The sequence below is a fragment of the Leptonychotes weddellii genome, chromosome 8 (genome assembly GCF_054177405.1).
Source record: "Leptonychotes weddellii isolate Sample4059 chromosome 8, ASM5417740v2, whole genome shotgun sequence".
In the NCBI taxonomy this organism is placed as follows: domain Eukaryota; kingdom Metazoa; phylum Chordata; class Mammalia; order Carnivora; family Phocidae; genus Leptonychotes; species Leptonychotes weddellii.
Window position 1 is genome coordinate 76,906,238 of NC_138376.1, and position 21,248 is coordinate 76,927,485.

General features: G+C 36.1%; 1 protein-coding gene across 7 annotated transcripts in view; it reads left to right on the forward strand.

Annotated features, from left to right (window-relative positions):
• GRIK2 (glutamate ionotropic receptor kainate type subunit 2) overlaps positions 1-21,248 on the forward strand; it is a 647,288-nt gene that overhangs the window by 447,639 nt on the left and 178,401 nt on the right. For all 7 annotated transcript variants that reach the window (XM_081828716.1, XM_081828715.1, XM_081828720.1 and 4 more), the window contains exon 11: positions 5,112-5,318. In XM_081828716.1, coding sequence (XP_081684842.1) covers positions 5,112-5,318 — 207 coding nt within the window. The remainder of the gene's footprint in view (positions 1-5,111; positions 5,319-21,248) is intronic.

Sequence of the window (21,248 nt, forward strand, 5' to 3'; positions counted from 1 at the left end):
TTTTTTTTAAAGATTTTATTTATTTATTTGAGAGAGAGAGAATGAGAGACAGAGAGCATGAGAGGGAGGAGGGTCAGAGGGAGAAGCAGACTCCCTGCCAAGCAGGGAGCCCGATGCGGGACTCGATCCCGGGACTCCAGGATCATGACCTGAGCCGAAGGCAGTCGCTTAACCAACTGAGCCACCCAGGCGCCCACTCATTATTTATATTCTAAAAGGGGGAGAAAGAAACACACATCCCCAAAAAAGATAATTTAAATAATAATAAATAAACAGATAAATAATAAAACTTCATATTAAAGTAAATGCTATGAAGAAAACAAAACATTTACAAAGAAAGAAGTAACTTAGAAGGAAATACATATATGTATATATGTATGTATGTATGTATGTATACACACACACACACAATTTATATCTAGTGCTGAAGAATCGACATTTGAGCAGAGACCTGAATGACAAGAATGAAACAGCCATGTGAAGATCCTAGAAAGATCTTTCCAGTCAGAAAAGGGGGGGGCAAGGAAGGCAAGACAAAGACCTCAAGTCAGGAATGAGTTTGGTAAGTTTGAGGAGCAGAAGGAAAACCAGTATATCTGGGATATAATGAGAGAGGAATGAAAAGCTAGGGTCAGAGAGAAAAGTGTGCAGGCCTGTGACCACCAGGATAAGCAGTTTTGCCTTTTTTTTTTTTAGTTTTAATAAAAAGCCACTGTTGGGTTTTAAGCAGATGCATGATAAAATCATATTTAATTTTTAAAAGATCACCAAGACTTTCTATGGAGAATTGACTATGGGAACATAGAAATGGAAAGTAGAGGTAAGAGGCTACTATAGGAATCCATAGGGGAAATAAAGATTATATGAACCATGATGGAAGCAGGGAAGATGGAAGGAGCTTGATAGATTTGGGATATGTATTGAATAGAATAACTTGCAGGATTTCCAAAGGATGGGATGGAGAGGTAGAGTGATTTCCTGGCTTTAGACTTGATCAATTTTATGAATGCTGGAGCCATTTGCCAATGTGAAAACAAGTGGTAAAACAGATTTCAGGGGTCATGGCAAGGAAATCGAATATTATTCTAAATGCATTGGTCATCTATTAGTTGGTTTGAAGTAGTGGTGGGGATATAATTAAATACATACTTTAAGATCATTTTGTTACACTTTAGTGAATGAACTAAAAGAAAGGGAAGCAAGGATGATGCCTCAGTAACTGGCTTGAGTAACTGGGTAGATGATGGTGTCATTTTTTGAAAGCAGAGAAAAGGTATACAAGTTTTAAGAAAAAGATGAATTCCATTTGGGGCACATTAAATGTGAGATGTCTGTGAGACATTAAGTGGTACTGACAAGTGCTGTTGGATATGTGGGCCTAAGGCTCACTACGAGAGGTCTGGGTCAGGTTTATAAATTTTGGAGTCATCAGCTTAAGATGTTACTGAATTTAATGTGTGTGGGTAAGATCATTTAGGGACAAATTAAAAAAAAAAGGGGGGAGAGGGGCTATAGCCAAGTGCTGAGGATCAACATTTAGAATAAGGTAAAACAAACAAACAAACAAAAAAAACACAGTAGCAAAAGATCGTGTGAGGAGTTCGCATTGTGGTAGGGGGAAGCCAAGAAGAATATGTAGCACAAGCTAGAGAGGGGAGTGTTAAAAAGTACGTGTGTGTGTGGGGGGGGTGATAGTTCATTTTGCAAATGCAGCTGAGAGGCTGAGTAAAAAGAGAATAAAGCCACATCTCTTTGATTCAGCAAATTGGAAGTTGTTAGTGCTGTGTCAAGATCAGTTAAGCGGAGTGAGTCTAGAAGTCACTCCAGTGGATGGACAGATAACTGGAACATTAAGGTAGCATGTGTAGACAAATCTTTCTGGATAGTTGTCTATAAAGAGAAATACAAAAATTAGGCTGTGGCAGAAGGCGGTCATGGGACTAAGTGAAAGTTATTGGAATAAGTATATATACTTTGAAAATGATTCTATGTAAAGGGACAGATTGATTATGAAGGAGATACAAGATAACTCAGCTAATCAGGACTTGGAGCAAGTGAAAGGTGGTGGGAATATACTATGTATCATCCTTTTTGTCCCCAGATCCATCCTCCACTTTTCTTTGTTCTATTGTCTGTCCCAGGTATTTGATTTGTGTGGATTATATCAATAGATTCATGTATCCCCTGGCTTTTGATTCGGTTTGACCAGTGGGAAGCTCCAGCAAGAGATCAAAGGGAGGGAGACAAATGAGGTCATGGTTTCTATCTACATGGAAACATTCTGTAGTTGGGTTAGACTGGTTGTATTTCTCAGCTGAAATCACTTCTCTGCTCTAAGTGGCATCCTGTGTTGGAACCCTGCCTAATACAAGAATCGGAACATAATTATTAGAACTGGCCCAATAAGCAGAGTTCTAGTTCCTCTATAGCAGTAGACAAAGGAAGAGAAAATGAATACAGGTAGATGAGTTTGGTGGGGTTTGCAGTGGGCATGTAAGGGCATGACATGTGATTGCTTTTGTTTTCTTTCAGAAGTAATCAACTAAGTATTAGAGCAGGAAGTTGTGAGGTTAAAGAAGAATGGATAAAATGTCCATCTCATAGAGTTGAAAATAGATCGTACCATCAAACATTTGAGGGTATTAATTGTAAGTGTAAACAATTAACATTGTTCAGCTCTTTGGGAGTTGGCATGGTGAAAAAAAATGTCATGTAAGGCATGTTTTTTTAAGGCCAAGTACGCTAGCACAAAAGTGGTGAGAGACTTGAAGATGTGTATAGCATAGAAATTATGCTAATGGACCATGAGACCTAGGCCAGACAAGGTTTGGAGGTCAGAAGTGAGGTTAGAAGGGGATTGATGGTTAGTGGGAAAGTGTAGGGGGTCACTGGGTTAGAGGTCTTTATAGGACCAAAGAATTGTAGGCATGGGTGTGATTGAACAATGAGCTAGATGAATGAGATTTTAGAAATCTTAATATAGAGATAGATCATTTTCTGACAATTGCAGAGTGTAGCTGCGGTCATGGGAGAGAGAAGCTAAATCCTAGTGAGGGAAAGGATTTGACAATGAGGAGGTAAAAGGACGGAGACACCATGTTGGATGCTTCATGTAGGTGGATTTTGAATACATAGAGAATAATGATAAGAGTTGGGAAAGAAAGCAAAATTGTCATCCAGTAGGTAAACATTTGAAAAGTAAAGGCTTCCCTTCCCACTTAGTACATCTTCTGATTCAGATTTCACTGGATAACAGCAACTGTAAAGAGAGAGCGTGGTATAGTAAAATGGCATGAGCCTTAGAGGAGCAGAAGCATGAAAGAGGGAAGAAATGATCTGGGGGTAGCAATGAGGGTCAAGGAAGACACCAAATGTGCCTTTGTGCCTGAGTGATGGAAGGGTGACACTAAAGATAATCTCCATGAAAGAGGGCTGAAGGAGAAGCACTGTTATTGGGATATGGTCCAATAAAGCAGAAAGATGGAAGGGCATTCCAAAAATTAGTTGAAAATGTGGAACAGTGTGCTGATCTCTAAACAGTTCTTTAGCATTCAGTGGCAGTGTGTGGGAACATCAGAAGAACAGCAACTGGTCAGGCTAGAGTGTGTATGAAACAGTAGAGGGATAAGCCAGGTCAACAGGGTGGGAAGAAAAATGGAATTAGTCTTATTTCTGAGGTGAGTATAGGCAAGAGGACACATTACTATCATATCCAAAATGCCCTTAGGTGTGATGACCCTCATGGGATGATTGTTGTTCTCCAGGGGTCGGGAAGAGGGTAATCACCTTTCTAGACAGACTGGCAGGGCAACCTCCTCTAAATTTTTCCACTCTGCAGCATCTTTCTCTAAGAGAGCAAATTCCAGAGGCTTTACCCATGGTCAGATAGTAAGTATTAGAGCCAATTGCACTCTGGTTTATTCACAGGATACCATGTTCCACCTGCCCCACAAAAATATGCTAACACATGGATTCTCTTAGTACTTAATTAAACATGAATTTTTAATAGGGCCTGTTGTGCAGAGCCTTACAGGATTTGGCTCCTCACTCTCTCTTCATTCGGACCTTATTCAACTGATTCCCTCACTTCCTGGATGTGACTTCAGTCACTCTGATGGCAAGAGTCCTCCTTCTGGAACACACCAGTATCATATTGGCCTCAGGGCTTTTACTTGCTGCGTCCTTGACCTGAAATGCTCTTCTTTCAGATTTTCAAATGGCTAAACTCTTTCTCATCTTTTAGGTTCTACCTCATCTCTCATCTCCTCAGTAAAGACTTCCAGACATATTACTCAATATTGTCTTGTCCTCTCTTATCTTGCCAAGTACCTTAAGGTTGTTCTGTATCCTATTGCCCTATTTTATGCTTTCATGCCATTTATCAGCATCAGAAGTTATGTGTTCTATTTCTTTAGACATTTATTATTGATTTCTTCATCTATATCATGAACTTTATGACTCAGAAATTTCTCTTTTATATAGAGGAGGGCTGGCTCATAGTAGGTGCTCCATAAAATGTTGTTGGATGAATGCATGAACACTTGATAAATGTTGTTTCTTTTTCTATATTCCAAAGTAAGTTACTATTTTTTTCTATAAATATAGTAGTTACAATTTTTATATTTGTTAGGACGAAATGTGGTAATATATAAAAGTCCCTACTCCAGTTTTCAGTGCATAGTAGGCAATTAGGTAGTGAGTTTTTTTCATTCTTTCATCAATATATCCCACTGAAATAGCACAGCAGATATTGAATAAGTGATATGATTCAAATTGGGATATTGTAATCATGTGAAATTGGATCTTATGTATTACGTATTTTATAGCATATATCACATTATATATTACTTCTTACATATGATATAAGATAAAAACATATTTTTATTATATAGTCATGGTGAAATTATTATAGTTAAATATTCTCTTTTGAAGCACAAATATTCCCAAAGTAGTCTGCCTTCTTAGGATTTCACCCTATATTAATTACAATTAGCAAAAATAAAATTGTTGTTCTAAATTAATGTGAAATATTCTATCTTATAAGGCAAGCTATAATTCTCATAGTTTCATGATTAACTAATACCTCCTACCTTCATGTTTACTGTTTCCAGGAAGAACCCTACGTCCTGTTTAAGAAATCTGACAAGCCTCTCTATGGGAATGATCGATTTGAGGGCTACTGCATTGACCTCCTCAGAGAGTTATCTACAATCCTTGGCTTTACATATGAAATTAGACTTGTGGAGGATGGGAAATATGGAGCTCAGGATGATGCCAATGGACAGTGGAATGGAATGGTCCGTGAACTGATTGATCATGTAAGTCTCTTTTCTCATTATGATCATTACCTCTGGTTGACTTCTAAAAGGTTTACTTTTTAAGAATTTTTTGATGGTCAGGGGTTAATGACAAGAGCAATAATATATTTCAAGTATGTATATCCTTAAATAATTCTATTGAAAATATATATGATTTTTGCCCTTAAATATAAAGAATCTAAGAGGGATGTGTGGTTCTATTGGAGACAGTTGTCTGTTTTAAATTAACTAGTATTTAGTGATTTAATATCTTAAAATATTTAGTCCTAATTTGCAAATTACAATGTGGATGCCCAACAATTTATTTCTTTCTCACTTTTATAATGCTAAGTTCATAATCAACAGAAAGAATAGTGATGCAAACTCTAAATTTTATGATAAAAATTTCCTAGACTAGGATAGGATACTTCTTATCTTTATTTTTTATTTTTGATATTTCTTATCTTTAGAGGATAGGATAGTTTTTATCTTTAGAGTAGAGATGAAAGAAATCTATAAGGATAGAATATGATACTGTATCAAAATAAAGCAAGTATATTAAGCATATTGAAGCAGGAGGCTAGACATTTTATTTTAGTTAGTTGAATAAGCCAGACATTCCTTCTTTGGCATTATTTCATAACTTATACTTTTATAACTGATAATTTTCATTTATAATGAAAACACTATTTCATAATTTCTCAGTCAGTAATATCAATTAACTCATCCCTTTGAAATATGCTCTTATGTAAAAAAATAATAACATGGCCTTTGGTTTTGTGTTTTGTAATATTTAAGTTTCTTTTGACATTTTGCATAATATTAAGGCATGTAATCCTTGCTAAATATTCTACAAAATAACAAAATATATTTTCCTTTAAAATACAGTGTGAACTAGGGTGCCTGGGTGGCTCACTTGGTTAAGCGTCTGCCTTTGGCTCAGGTCATGATCCTGGGATCCTGGGATCGAGTCCCACATCAGGCTCCCTACTCATCTGGAAACCTGCTTCTCCATCTCACCCCCACCCCTGGCTCATGCTCTCTCTCTCTCTCTCAAATAAATAGATAAAAATCTTAAAAAAAAATACAATGTGAACTGTATCCTAAATGAAAGTTCTTATTAATGGAAGTAGCACATATAGGCAGTTTTTGCAGCATTTTGAAATATTTCATTGCTATTAATTATGAAGTTCATTATCGAGAATAAGGGAATAAGAGAGATCTGAATCTATCTATATGTATGTATGTGTGTATGTATGTATGTATCTCTCTGTTTATCTATCTATATATCATCTCTCTATCAAGAAGGAGATGTTAGGCTTTGGTTGGAAGCAGAATAACAACACAAACAATCATTTTTAAAATTTATTTTTCTTTAAATCTTCAACATACTTCTTTTAATGATTTGAAATTTACTCAGTAAGGCCCTAAAGTTCTAGACTCGATCAATTATTTTTAAAAAATTCTGCTTAAATGGTCCATTTATATTTTAACTTTGTAAAATCCATTAATGATGATGACAATGTATATGATTTGGAATCAAATATAAAACCTTAAGCTTTATGTTCATTTCTATTAATATAGCAGTAACCATCAAAAATCTTAATTCAAGCTGGTTTAAGCAAAAATGTTAATTTTTTGGTTTGCATATTTGAAAAGTCCAGAGGTAGTGTGGCTGGATTTAGATTATCAATATTCAGTTTTTCTGATATTTTGCCTCAATTTAGTCTTTGCTTCCTTTTATTTGTTTTACTCTTGGACATGTGCCTCCCAACAGGTGGCAAGAACAATTGCCACCAACAGTTCTAGATCAAACATCCAGGTAGAAGTAAAACACCTGGATGGTGTTTCATCAAGAGACCCCAAATTTGTTTTCATTGGCCTGAGGTAGGTCATAAACTAAATCCTGAACCAGTTATCCCATTCAGAAGGAAGTGTTATTCTCACTGGATAGTGTGGGAGCATATATATTCATTCAAGAAAGTAGGAGGTGGGGTCAACCTCTTTTTAAAACCATGTAGATTTAGATTTGAGGAACTATGGGTTTTTAAAGGAAAATTAGGATTTTTATACCTGAAGAAAGTAGAGTGGATGCTGCACAGATCAGTACAATGGATATCCACTATCAGACCTTTGCGTAAGTAGCTTATAGGAAGCTTTTATTTTAGTCAGCGCACAGGAATTTTAGATCACCAGTGCCTTTATGTATATATTTGTCATAGGTGTTCAATTAATGCTCTTTTAATTAAGCTTTTTGAGATTCAAAATGGATTGAAGGTTTTAGTTTTCTAGAATTTGTTCCTTTTTGATTTCTTATCTGTATTTCTTCAAGGAAATTAAAAGTAGAAAATGAAGGTTAGGAAATAATTATTTAGATCTATGGCATAAAAGATGATAGAACACCAAATAAGGGAATAGTAAGGGGGATATTATCAGTTAATATTGGTTTCTCAAGAAAATTACCTGTGGTATTGAGTTGAGACCACTGATGAAGGCTTCAAGTTACTGAATCATTCTATTCTTCTTGGTGCCAAATCTGTCACTTCACCTTCCATTTTTCCCTTACTAGCATCCCCTTTCTTGGTGCCCTCCTCATGTCTCATATTGCTGATCTAGCCTTGGTTTTTCATATTTAGCACGAGTCATATTAAAATAGAATGATGATTACAGTCGGTATATTTTTCTTTGTACAACCTCAACCTGGTTTGCATATTTATGAATATGTTAATTTCAACACAAGATAGTAACTCCTACTGATAACCAGATAAATACCCTAAACTTCTTGCTCTCATTGCTTTCCTTGGATAAGCTTACCTTGTCTCATAGTTTGATTACCTTTCTCCTACTGAAATTTTACCATTCTGTATCTTCAGCCCTGAGCCTTAGACCCATATATCAACCCTGTTATATTTTTTGCTTAAATGTTTCATAAGCATCTCAAAGGTAGCATATTCCAGACTGAATTTATTATTTGTCTTTCTTGAAGCTTTCCTTTTTGAAGAGTTTCCTAGTACGTGGAGCAATGATTCAATAGATTGCCCAAGCCAAAATTTAGTAGTCATTTTTTTATTGTCATTTTTAAATTATTTCTCACTCCACCATGTTCTATTGAGTGTGCTCCTTAAATAATTTCAAAACTTGCCTGCTTATCTCCATCTCCGCTGTCATCTGGAATAATAACCCAATATGAGGTCCTTTCCTTTCTAACCCATTATCTGTGTGTGTGGGTGTGTATGTGTGTGTATTACTGAAAGATTTTATGCAAGAAAAGGGCATGATCAGAGTTTCCTGTTTCAGAAGGAAAATCTGATCATGCCCTTCTCTTGCAATAAAATCTTTCAGTAGTTTCCATTGTTCTAAGGATATAGGACCAACTATATATTTATAAAAACCCTTCCATATTTGGTCATTGTTTATCTGTTATGGAAATCTTCTTTTTACCCTTCAGATCTAGTCTCAGATCTTCTCCACCATACTTTCTATATTGGGAGGTTGTCTTACATGGTGTAAATCAACAGGGTTCCCAGCAAGAGATCCAAGGGAGGGAAGAGAGTGAGGTCAGAATATTTATTTCCCTCCTCACTCCCTGAGATGTTGCCTTGAGATGGCTGCATCCTTACAAGGAACTTCAGTTTCTCATTATGATGCCTGCTCTGCACAAATCTCTCTCCTGTTCTCAGTTCCAGTTTACACCATACATAGATTTGTTTCTTCAGATCTTAGGAGTAGTTACAGTTTAGCTGCTGTTAGCCTTAGGATCCTGCACTACCCCTTAAAATTTCCTGATACCAGTGGTCTTTGAAGTGTGTTCCACAGACCTGCAGAATCAGTATCAGTTTCAGACTTGCTAGAAATGCAAATTTTCAGGCCCTACCCTAGAACTACTAAATATAAAACTCTGGGGTGGAGACTGGTAGTCTTTCTTTTAACAAGCTTCAGTGGTGATTCTGATATTCTCTGAAGTTTGAGAATCAATGTCCTACCCACCACCCAGACTTGTGTAATTAACTAGTTCCTTTGTAAATAAATCCTGCTCAGTTATTATCATTTGAGTGTGCCATCTGTTTTCTATTGAGACTCTAATTGGCACACCTTTCTATATTTTCATCTATTCTGCCCTCTCCAGCCAAACCCATGTGGACTTTTTAAAGTCTTGTTCTCTTTTGCTTCTAGGCTAGTTCTCTGTGCATCACTCTCCTCAACCTCCACCTCAATCACTTCATCTGAATTATTTCTATTTAACTTCGGAAACACTTCCCCAGTGATGCTTCCCCACCCCACCCCAGAAAGCCCACCTGCTATGAGTTTTTACACTACCCTTCTTGCATAACATCTGTCACACTTTAATTACCAACTTCATAATATCTGTCATACTTATTTATATGTAAGTTGTATGGTAGTTATACAATCAATCAGGACAATTTCAGGTGCAGGTGTCAGAAACATGTCTAAAAATAGCTTACAAAAATATACTTTTTTAAAAGTCCCATAATACCAACGGTGGTTCTCACTTCAAGTGTAGTTGACTCCAGGGTCTTACAGTATGTCATTAATGATTGACCTTTCTTTTGCTGCCTTGTTATCTCTTGGCTTTACTCTCCTCTCTGTATGTTTTATTCTTTTTTTTTTTTTTAGATTTTATTTATTTGAGAGAGAGAGACAGAGATAGTGAGAGAGAGAGCACAAGTGGGGAGGAGAGGGAGAAGCAGGCTCCCCACAGAGAAGGGAGCCCGATGTGGGACTCGATCCCAGGATCCTGGGATCATGACCTGAGCCGAAGGCAGACGCTTAACTGACTGAGCCACCCAGGCGCCCTCTGCATGTTTTATTCTTAAGTACTATCTTCCATATGGTAACAAAGGTAAACTATGGTGGCTCTAGGCCAATGGTTATCAACCTCGGGGAGGTTTTGTTTTTGTTTTTTTCCCCAAGAGACATTTGGCAATGTCAAAAGACATTTTTTATCGTCTTAAGGATGTGAGGGAGATGCTGCTACTGCCATCTAAGGGTAGAAGCTAGTGGTGCTAACCTCTAAACAATGTGCAAGATAGCCCCTCACACACAAAAAGAATTATTTGGCCCCAATATCAATCATGCTGAACTAAAGAAACTCTACTTTGGGCTTACCTGGTTCTTAAGTCTCTCCTTTTGAAAGAGATAGAGGTCTTCTTTTGCCAAAGTTTCAGCAAAATCCATGGTGGGGTTTGGGTTAGGGTGGGAGTGGTATCAATTGGGTCAGCTTGGACAAGATGCTCATTCTCTGAACTAATCCAAAAGGCTAAAATTGGGGAGGTGGTAGTTGGAATAGCGAGACTTGGGTCATGTGTCCATACCTGAAACTATGGGATAGAGTCAGACCCATCTAAATTATGCTACTTATTTTTATATGAATTTGGGCACAGAGGTAACTAATATTTCTCTTATATGAACTATGTGCTAGTCCATTTTCTAATTTTTTTTTAGGCTTTACTAGGTTAAGTAGAAGGGAGATAACCATTAAGAGGCTATATTTACACAAGTGTTGTGATGAGGAAATACAGATAAAAATAAAATCTCTTTCTAACCCAGAAAACCTTTCCATGAAGGTAGATGAAAAATAAAATAATTTTATTAATGAATAAGCATTAAACCATAATGAGATGCACAGCACAGGCAATTCACTAAGAGATTGGAAAAACAAAGAAATCTTACTCTTTTTTATAGCCAAGAAGGCACAACCCATTGCATACATGTTCTCAAGTTAAACAATACCTAGTCCTCAAGTAAGAAGGCTTGAAAGCACCATTTATCACATATAGTTCCTCCTAAATTCATTTGGAAACTGGAGTGACCATCTGTGTTAGCTAATTGGTTTTATCCAATAGAAAAATAAACTTCTCAGGTCTTTATGAGAAAGGTGGGCTTTAGGCTCCCACCCACCAAAGTTAGGCTCCTCCTCTCCCACAAAAAAAATAGGGTGTTATCTTCCATGGTGATTACATTTCAAAAAGATACTTCCCAGATCCTTGGGAAAGGCATTCATGGGTCATAAAGCTGGCAAGAGGCTTAATTAACTTTTTATCTCAGAGAGAAAGGACTTACAAGTTTTCTAAAATAAATGTTCTAAGAAAAGGGGAGAATTGAGCCTCCTGTGTTTAATTTGTATTTGACTGTACAGTTGCAAGTCTTTGTTATTTTAGTAAAGTTGGTCTTAACCACCTTCTTCTCCATATCTCCTTTTTGAGAAAATCCTCAATGTACAGGGCCTGGTATAATCTCTCAAATTTATTATGATCTAATGAGAGATGATTCCTTGATGATGTAATATGAGGATACAAGAAAGATATTAGGAGAATGTGGCTCCCTGAGGCAGTTAGTCCTTAAAAAGTGACAAGCCTTCCCCCTGAAAGCACCTTCCTCTTCTTTTTTTTTTTTTAAAGAGTTTATTTTATTTATTTGAGAGAGAGAGGATGAGAGACAGAGAGCATGAGAGGGAGGAGGGTCAGAGGGAGAAGCAGACTCCCTGCCGAGCAGGGAGCCTGATGCGGAACTCGACCCAGGAACTCCAGGATCATGACCTGAGCCAAAGGCAGTCGCTTAACCAACTGAGCCACCCAGGCGCCCGAGCACCTTCCTCTTCTATCATCTCCACAGTAAGCCTGCACAACATGGCATACTAGTAAGTCCCTGTGAAGGCAGATGTGGGTTCAAATCCTAATTCTTCTGCTATGTAGTTTTATGCCTTGGGCACATTGCCTTAAGCTCTTTGATCCTTATTGTTCTCAAAAATAAAATAGATAATATCATATTAATAATTAGGAAGATATATATAAATTCCCTAATGCAGTGCCTGACAGATAGTAGATAAGCAATACAGACACATTAAGTACAAAATTTGTGTCTTCTTACTTATTCTTTCTACTATATTGTTAATAAGGATTCTTGTTGAGGACTAAAAAGTAAAACATGTCGACACTCTTACAGTGTGAAAAAAGTAGGGATTAGGGTTGCTATTGATATTTTTTTTTTTTAATTTATTTTTTAATTTATTTATTTGATAGAGAGAGAGATAGCGAGAGAGGGAACACAAGCCGGGGGAGTGGGAGAGGGAGAAGCAGGCTTCCCGTGGAGCAGGGAGCCCGATGCGGGCCTCGATCCCAGGACCCCGGGATCATGACCTGAGCCACAGGCAGACGCTCAACGACTGAGCCACCCAGGTGCCCGGGTTGCTATTGATATTAATTTTGAATCAGAGTCAGTAATATCGACATTGTTTTAATAGTAAAACTGTTTATTAATTGGAGCATTTGGTGTTCAAATATCTCATTACTTTTCTACCCAAATGATCTATGTCTTGGTGGTTTTATATTAGAATTAAATATAGGGAAGAATTAATAGAGTCAAATTTAGTGTGAGATTAGCAATGGGGAAGATAAATGGTGGTTGGGAGGGATGGTATTTAGGATACCAGCAAAGCAGAGACACCCAATTTAAAAAAATTACTATTCAATATATATGTTTTTTAAATCAAAATAATCATTATAGGTAAAATCAAAACATGTTTGGACCTCTTTGTATTTATTTTATGGTTTGGTAATGTGTCATATTTGAATTCTATTAAAACTGAAAGTGAAGAGCTATATTATCCTTGCTTAAATCTTTTAAAATCTCAATCCAGCACTTCTTAAATATATTTTTAAAATAAAAATCACTCAGAAACAAATGATTTGGTAAATTTCAAAAAAAGAAATATTGGTAGCATATGTCCTACTACAGAGGAAGTAGAGGAGCAACCTAGGCAGTTTTCCCTTTATATAGGTGACCTGCTTTTTTAGGTCTTTCCATCAGGCTATCTATTGAGTTTTTATGCTGATTGGTGCCATGGGCCATTTTATTTGAAGTTTGTTGGGCAGCTCTAAAAGTCGATATTTTTTGTGAGTCATCAGACTAATTAAAATCTAAATCAGGACACTATTTTACCTTATCAGTTCACTGCATCTGTGGTCCTCTGTATAGTGCTGTATACTTAGTTGTATTCATTTGCTTCCAATATCCTGAAAATAATCGGGAGATACAAATAATACAATTCCAGGAAGTGTTCAGCATTAAAGAATATTTACTGAAAGAATGGCATAAGTGTTCAACAGTGTTCCACAACAGATGTTAAACTCAAGCACCACTCTCCTTAGAGAAAATGCTACATATTTTCCAAATGCTTTTATTTTTATGTTGCCTTCCAAGGCCCCAATGAAAGTTTCCATTCAAGGACCAAGTAAAGAAATACACAGTGACCGCCTTTCCTTTTGAAATTAAAGCATCGGAACTTTTTATATAAATTTTATGAAATACGTTGTAAAGTGTTTCAGTCTTAAACCAAAGTTAGCTATTGAGCTATTCCAGGTGGCAGAGTCTATGTTGTGTGAATGGAGGTCTCAGTTTCTTGGATTCCCCACAAAAGATCTACGTGAGGACCCGTGCTCGAATAAATACAGCCAATAAGGAAGGTAGCAAGGCCAAAGCAGTTTATTAAGGACGGTACATGCTCAAGATGGGAGAGTGGGCAGGCCTGGAGGTGGCAAGTGTAGGGGCAGGGAAGAGGTTAGGAGTGTCTTTTCCTTTTATGTTTGCATTGGTTAGGGGTCGTAGCTGGGAGTGTCTCTGACTGAGGTTATTTCCAATCATCTAAGAGACTCCTCCTATCTCCTGGTTGGGAGGGGTAGTTTTTGCCCTAGATAGTTCTTGCCCGAACTGTCATGGCCATCTTCCCTCTCTGGGGGGAAGGGGTTGAGACCCCAATGTAAAGATATTATAATGAAGCTATAGGTTGCCCCGGGGGGAGTGGGTGGAGGCAGAGGTTGAAGAGCAGAACACTTGTTCTGCACTTGTGGCTCTTGGTCTGTCAACCCCAAGGTATTGGAAGCCACTAGGCCAGGATGTTGAAAGCCACAAAGTGGGGATATTGTGCCCTCAGGTTTTTAATGTGTAACCTATTTATCACTCCCCTTGCCTCCAGCTTATGTCTAACTTACTGCAGACTCTATCAGAGCCTAACTTAGTAGAGGTGAGAACACAAACTTGCTAATGCAACCATTGTATTAAGCTAGGCATAAATTTTACTTGTAGCTTTGGGTTGTGTATTCTTTATAGCTAATAACTCATTTATGGGTTCATGAGACTACTGTTGTATGTTATTCATAAAGCCAACTAGAGTTTTCGTAAGCATGAGGGAAAACACCTAAGCTGCAATAAGCTAGCAGCACATATTATTATGGGACTACTTAAAGGAGACAAGGGCGGTTAAATTACTTTCAAATCTCTGGTGATGTTTGCCTTGGCAGTGGAAAACGTCAGGAAAATTTATACTTGTAAACAGCCATACAGTGGTATGCAAAGTCTCTGTATGTGCAGGTTAAAAATAAACCAGAGATCACAGACACTCCTTGTTATTTGAAATTCTTTGCTTTTTCATCTTTCCAGCAGAATATGCCCCAGCTGGAGGCAAATTTCAGCACACTCTTAAATCAGTGATCTTCTGGGCCTTTTCTGACCTAGTGTCATAATGCTGATAAACTGTGTGAGGGAATATTATGTCAGCAAGTCCACAGTTACTTCTTACCTGGGCAAATTTGGGAATTTGGATGCTATCTATTTTTTATAATTACAACTAAAAAATGAGAGGTTCTTAAAACCATATTCAGGGTCCCTTTACCTCATTAGAATTGTATAGATTAGGGGCTCCTGGGTGGAGCAGTTGGTTGAACGACCAACTCTTGGTTTCTATTGAGGTCCTTATCTCAGGGATGTGAGATCGAGCCCTGCGTTGGTGTATGCCCTCAGTAGGGAGTCTGCTTGAGTTTCTCGGTCTCTCTCCCTCTGCCCCTCCCCGCCTTTATGCTCTCTCTCTCTCTCTCAAATGAATGAATAAAAATCTTAAAAAAAAAAGAATTGTGTAGATTAAAGTATTAGTCTATTAGAAGTGTATGTTTTCTTTTAAATGCATTTGAAACTTAGATCTTTTAGAGGGGCCAACTTACCTTCCAAAGGTTACAACTTCTCTGTGCTTAAAGATACTTGCTTTTTGATATCATTAACTATTTGTGGTTGGTAAGAGTGTATTGGTCAATAAAAGCTTTTTCTTTTTAATGAGGCTCCTTTTTATAGCTTCAAGTGCTGTTGAAATTTTAAAACAAACAAAAGCTTGATCATTTGACAGATTTCTTAAAAAAAAAACAGTGAGGAAATTCAGTTTCAGTTTATAAAACAACTATGGCAAAGTGGGAAGTCTATTGGGATCTATTCACTCTTATTTTACATTATTTTGAAGAAGACCGATGATGCGATGGATTTCCAGCTGCATGAATGCTTCCCAGCATGCTGTCTTAGCATTGCAATTGGTATTTAACATTATCAAGGCTTTTATGATTCATAAATGAGCCTAACAGGACCTCTTATACTTTGCTTTTGTCTTCTGATTGCTCTTTTATTATATTCTAGGGAGGAAATCAAATATTTGTTTTTCAGGGAACTTAAAAAGGCTCCAGGTATTATCACAAAAATGGAAAGGCTAAATCAAAAAACAGTTTCAAATAAATGGGAATTGACTTGCACTGTAGCTTTGAATTTTGATGGTATGTTGTCTCAATTTTGCACTCTAGTGGAAGCATTCTAGTATTTTCAGTTAAATACACTGAAGAGTAGTAATATTATGATCACTACCTTTTTTTTAATTTTAGGAAAAATAACTAAAAAATAAACATGCAAATTTATTTATAATTCCCCATGAACCAAAAGTGACAACTGTTAGCATGTTTGTTTTTTTTGTTTCAAGTTTCTCTCTTTTAATATAAGACATTGGTAGACCATGTTGAGGTCCCTTAGTCACCATAAAGTTTCTCAATTTAGTAATATTCTAAGTCAAGCACAAAAGATTGAATTACATTTCCCTCATCCCTCTCCACATGTAACCACTATCTTAAGTTTGGTGTTTTTCTGGCCCATTTTATGTAAATCGCTCAGTAGTACTCTTTAATAGGAATACACTGCTTTTATTTAACTAGTCTTCTACTGAGAGACACTCAAGTTAATTTCAGTCTTATGTTAACAAAAATCAATGTTGTTATGAAGATCCAGTCTTGTTGTCTTGTCTCCTAGAACACCTATGTAAGAACTTCTCTAAGGGGTGTACTGAGAAAGGAATTGTTCAGATTTCATTTCGAATTTTGTAAGATATTGAAAATATTGTTCTCCAAATTATTTTATTAATTTACACTTCCACCAATAGAATAAAATTTCTGTTTGTCTGCAAAATCACCAACTTCAGGTTCTCACTATCTTAATTTAGTTAATCTGAATGCAAATGAAATCTAATTGCTTTAATTTGCAATTCCCTGTTAGCCTCTTTCTCCTCCCCCTATATTTATAGACTAGTTTCTCCTCAGAATTTCCCATTTACTTCCTTTGACTTTTATGACTGATACATAGTAATTTGTTATATTTTCTGAATATTAATAATGCAAATATTTATCCCAGTTAGGATCTTGTTTTTTAATTTGTTTAAAGTGTGTGTGCATGTGTGTGTTTTGGTATTGAAGTTTTAAAGTTTGAGTTTCTCAAATTTATTAATTTTTCCTTATGGCTTGTGATGTTTTTGTGCCTTGTTAGAAAAATTCTTCCTTAACTGGAGCTCATGAAGATATATATATATATATATATTTTATTTAAGAGTCTAAGATTTTTGTCTTTCAAATTTAGCTCTTTTGTCCACCTACAATTTGTTCATTAAGTCTACATGGGTTGGACTTCAACCTAAGTAAAAGTCTCAATTCCTTCTGCTTCCTTCATGAGAGATAGACCCCAAATACTCTAAGCTACAACATATTTGTTAATAATTTTCCTTTGTTTGTAAAAAAAAAAAGCAGTTTGGAAAGCAAATGAGAAATTAATGAGAAATCCTGTGACTATTATCTCAGATATTAGAGGCAAGGAATTAGGAAAAGTACATGACATGTTAAAAAGGGCTAATGCATTCTTTCTGACTGAACTTTTTTCTCAAAGCAGATTTAAACAGCAAGCTGTCACAGTCAAAATGTACTGTCAGATAGTTCAGAGGCAAAGATGAGAGTTAATACAGAAGTTGGATATCACAGACCAGTATAATTCTGATTTTGTACCATATAAGAAATGATGATTCATTGGAAATTATCCCACAATTGATGCTCAACAACCATTTATTGAATGCTTATTCTGAGAAAGATACTGTTAACTACAGCATTAACAATCTCTCTTAAAATATTGATTACATTTTGTAAAAAAGGAAACAAGACATGATAAGTGTTTTCATTTTTTTTAAAGATTTTATTTATTCATTTGAGATACAGAGATACAGAGAGAGAGCGAGAGCATGAGGAGGGGGAGAGGCAGAGGGAGAGGGAGAAGCAGGCTCCCTGCTGAGCCAGGAGCTTGATGTGGGGCTCGATCCCAGGACCCTGGGACCATGACCCGAGCCGAGCAGACGCCTAACCATCTGGGCCACCCAGGCACCCCAAGACATGATAAGTGTTAAATATTTCTTTTAATACTAGTGTAAAAAAGAATTTTCCATCTATGTGATTGCCCAGTAACATTGAGGTTATGTTGAGAAATACTTGGTTTTTCAACATGTTTTTTTTTTTTTTATCATGTACTCTCAAGATTTTTAATTTAATTTATTAATTAATTTATTTATTTATTTACTTATTGGAGAGAGAGAGTGGGGAGGGGGTGTGGAGGAGCAGAGAAAGAGAATCTCAAGCAGGGTCCATGCTCAGCACAGATCCTGACACAGGACTTGATCCCAGGACCCTGAGATCATGACCTGAGCTGAAATCAAGAGTTGGATGCTTAACTGATTGAGCCAGCCAGGCACCCCAATAGTCTCAAGATTTTTAAAAGAATTCATTCCCTAATTGCAATCTTTTGCTAATTTGCTCTTTAATTGTAATTTATAGCAAACAAACAGAGCTAAGGATTGTTTTATTTTGCAATTATATAATAAATTAGTGAATAAATATCTCTCATGGATACTACTTAAGTTCTTCAAATATGATTCCTGAATTTAAGATACTTCAAATATCAGCAAAGTAAATGTTTTGGACATAAATATTACCAGAAAAATATAGTACAAAAACATAATTTGAAGTCTAAGAGGAAGTACAATGCTAAAGTTGATATTTTAGAGGCTCCTATAGATGTAGAGAAATTCCTGTATACTCCTCTACATTCTATGCATAATTTTGCCTCCTACAAAACAGTATACGGTGTATCAGTCTCACACTGCCAGGCATTGAAACTTTTCCTTAGGTTTTTCCCTAACCCTTAGGGAAGGCTTCTTAAAAAAGAGGGGTGGGAGGTAGTGCCTGGAAGGCTCAATCGGTAGAGCATGCAACTCTTGATCTTGGAATTGTAAATTTGAGTCCCCCGTTGGTTGTAGAGATTACTTAAAAACAAAATGTTTTGGGGGCACCTGGGTGGCACAGTTGGTTAAGCTTTGGACTCCTGGTTTCTCTTCAGATCATGATCTCGCATGGTGAGATCAAGCCTCCTGAGCGGGCTCACACTGAGCATGGAGTTTGCTTAAGACTCTCTGTCCCTTTCCCCTTGCCCTTCCCGCATGTGCTCGTGTGCACCTGCATGCGCGCGGGCACTCTCTCTCTCAAATAAATAAATTTTTTAAAAAATAATAAATCTTTTGAAAAACCTCAAAAAGTAGCTGAACCCCAAAAGCTTCATAAATGAACAGAGGAAACAGATTGGAATGGAGAAGGCTTGAGTTGGGAATTTGATAACTCAAAGTGTTACATAAAAATGAGAGTAGAAATATAAATTAAAGGCAAGGGTATTTTGGGAGAAAATTACCCACATGAGCTGATCTAAAATCTAGAATTACTTGAGTTCAACAATAAAAAGTTTACCTTTGACTCAGAGAGTGAATTTTCAGTGGCACTATTGAAGCAGGGGACTGGAAAGTTTGTTTATCTATGGTATATGGAACATCTGTGTGTTATTAAATAATAAACACTGATTTGCATCTATTATTATCAGAAAAGCAAAATAAATGTAACTGAAAACAGATATAAACAAATGTGGTTTTTCAAAAATGACATTTGCTTTAGAACATAAAACAAATCTAAACAGAAACCAAGTCCCTAAACAAAAAATAAAATTTTAAAAAGGGAAACCACAGCATAAATTTTCTTAATAGAACAGATATCATTCTTTGTTAACTGTTATTGAACTTTCCTATCACATGAAATTAATGTGGGATTTCTTTTCAGAGTAAATTCGAACAATGGAACATATAATTTCTAAAATAAGATATTCTTCACGATGTCCCCTAATGGAAGTATAATTCAGTATTAGTTCAGCATTTTTGTGCCTAACACAAAGTTAGGCACTAAAAATATAAAGATAAACTTGAATCCTAGGTGAGATAGGCACTTAAATAATTTTTATATACTTCAGGTAATGCAATAATAGAGATAGTCCCAAGATATTTTGGGAAACCTGAAGGGTATATATCTAATCCTGGGTGGAAGGAAAAGGGTCAAGAAAGCCATTAAGCTTTAATTCTAAGAAAATGACAGATGCTTTTCCAATATACTATTTTTAGTGTTGCAGTTAATTTAATTTCAGCATGAAGTTTTACCTGAAGGATATTATTATATATAACATCACACGTGACTAAAGGAGTGAACTATAACTTGGTCAGGTTCATTTAAATATATTGAAAAACAATTCAATTTAAGATAAACTCTGATCTGATTCAGAAAATTGTTCAAGAAGATTAACATAAAGTAAAAAAAGGTTTCTACATCTTTTTTCCTGATTTATTTTTATTAATTAAGAACAATCTATTACCAAAATATTTGTTTGATAGTATACCATTACACTAACATTAACCACTGTTGTTTTATGCCAAAATCATGTGTCTTCACCATATAATTTCCTGATCATTTCTAAATACATTTTAAGGTTTCCTGGCCCCCTAAGAATTCAGTTTTTGCTAAAGATATAGTCCCTGAACTAGAGTTTTTTTGTCTGTCTTTGCTTTTTTAACATATTTAATTATGATGATATTTCTGATCAAGTTTTGTTTTTTAAGCATTATCCAACTTGGATCACTGGACGATCAAATGTATTGTCTGTGGGATTTATTCAAGTGCAAATTTATTTACTTGTTTATGTGATAGTATTTATCTTAGTATTAGACAATACAAAACTATCATTTATACCCTTGTATTTTCTTCTCCATGGAAGTGATTAATTTTGATACCTGATAATACACTCAGCTCCCTTTGTTCACTGTTGATTAATTTTTTAGCAACCTTTAGATTAAAAAATATTCTCTCTGGTGTCTCTTTCTGTTTTCCAATGCATACATCTTCAGGCTTTCTCCAAGTCAGAATATAAACTCTAGGGAAAACTGCATCTCTAGGACTTAAAACTGGCTAACACATAAGAGATACTTAATGAGGGTTTGTTAAATAAATTAACTATTCTTTATCTATGCCAATTTAGCCAACTCCACTTACAAAACTACTTACAAATAGGGATATGCCTCAAATGAATTTCCCCAACCATCATATTTTAGCTATTAACACACATGCCTTGTCTCCTCTGTGCAGATGTCTTGACTGAGGCAGAAATGATTTCATGTTCTTCTTAGCATCTCTCACCATACCCGCCACAGGGTCCCACACATGGTGAATATGGTCAATAAATGTCTGTAAAATAAATAGATGAATATAAAGTATCCACCCAGCCTCTTCTACTCTCCACAGTAAGGAAATGCAATAAACTTTCCTTTATACCTGTGATTACCATGAGCGATAGCTATGTATCATTGCAGATTCCTTCTGAAAAAAGTAAAATCAGGTAAGATTGTTGAACTCATTAGAAGTTCGAATTTTAAAGTAGAGAAATGAATCGTACCTA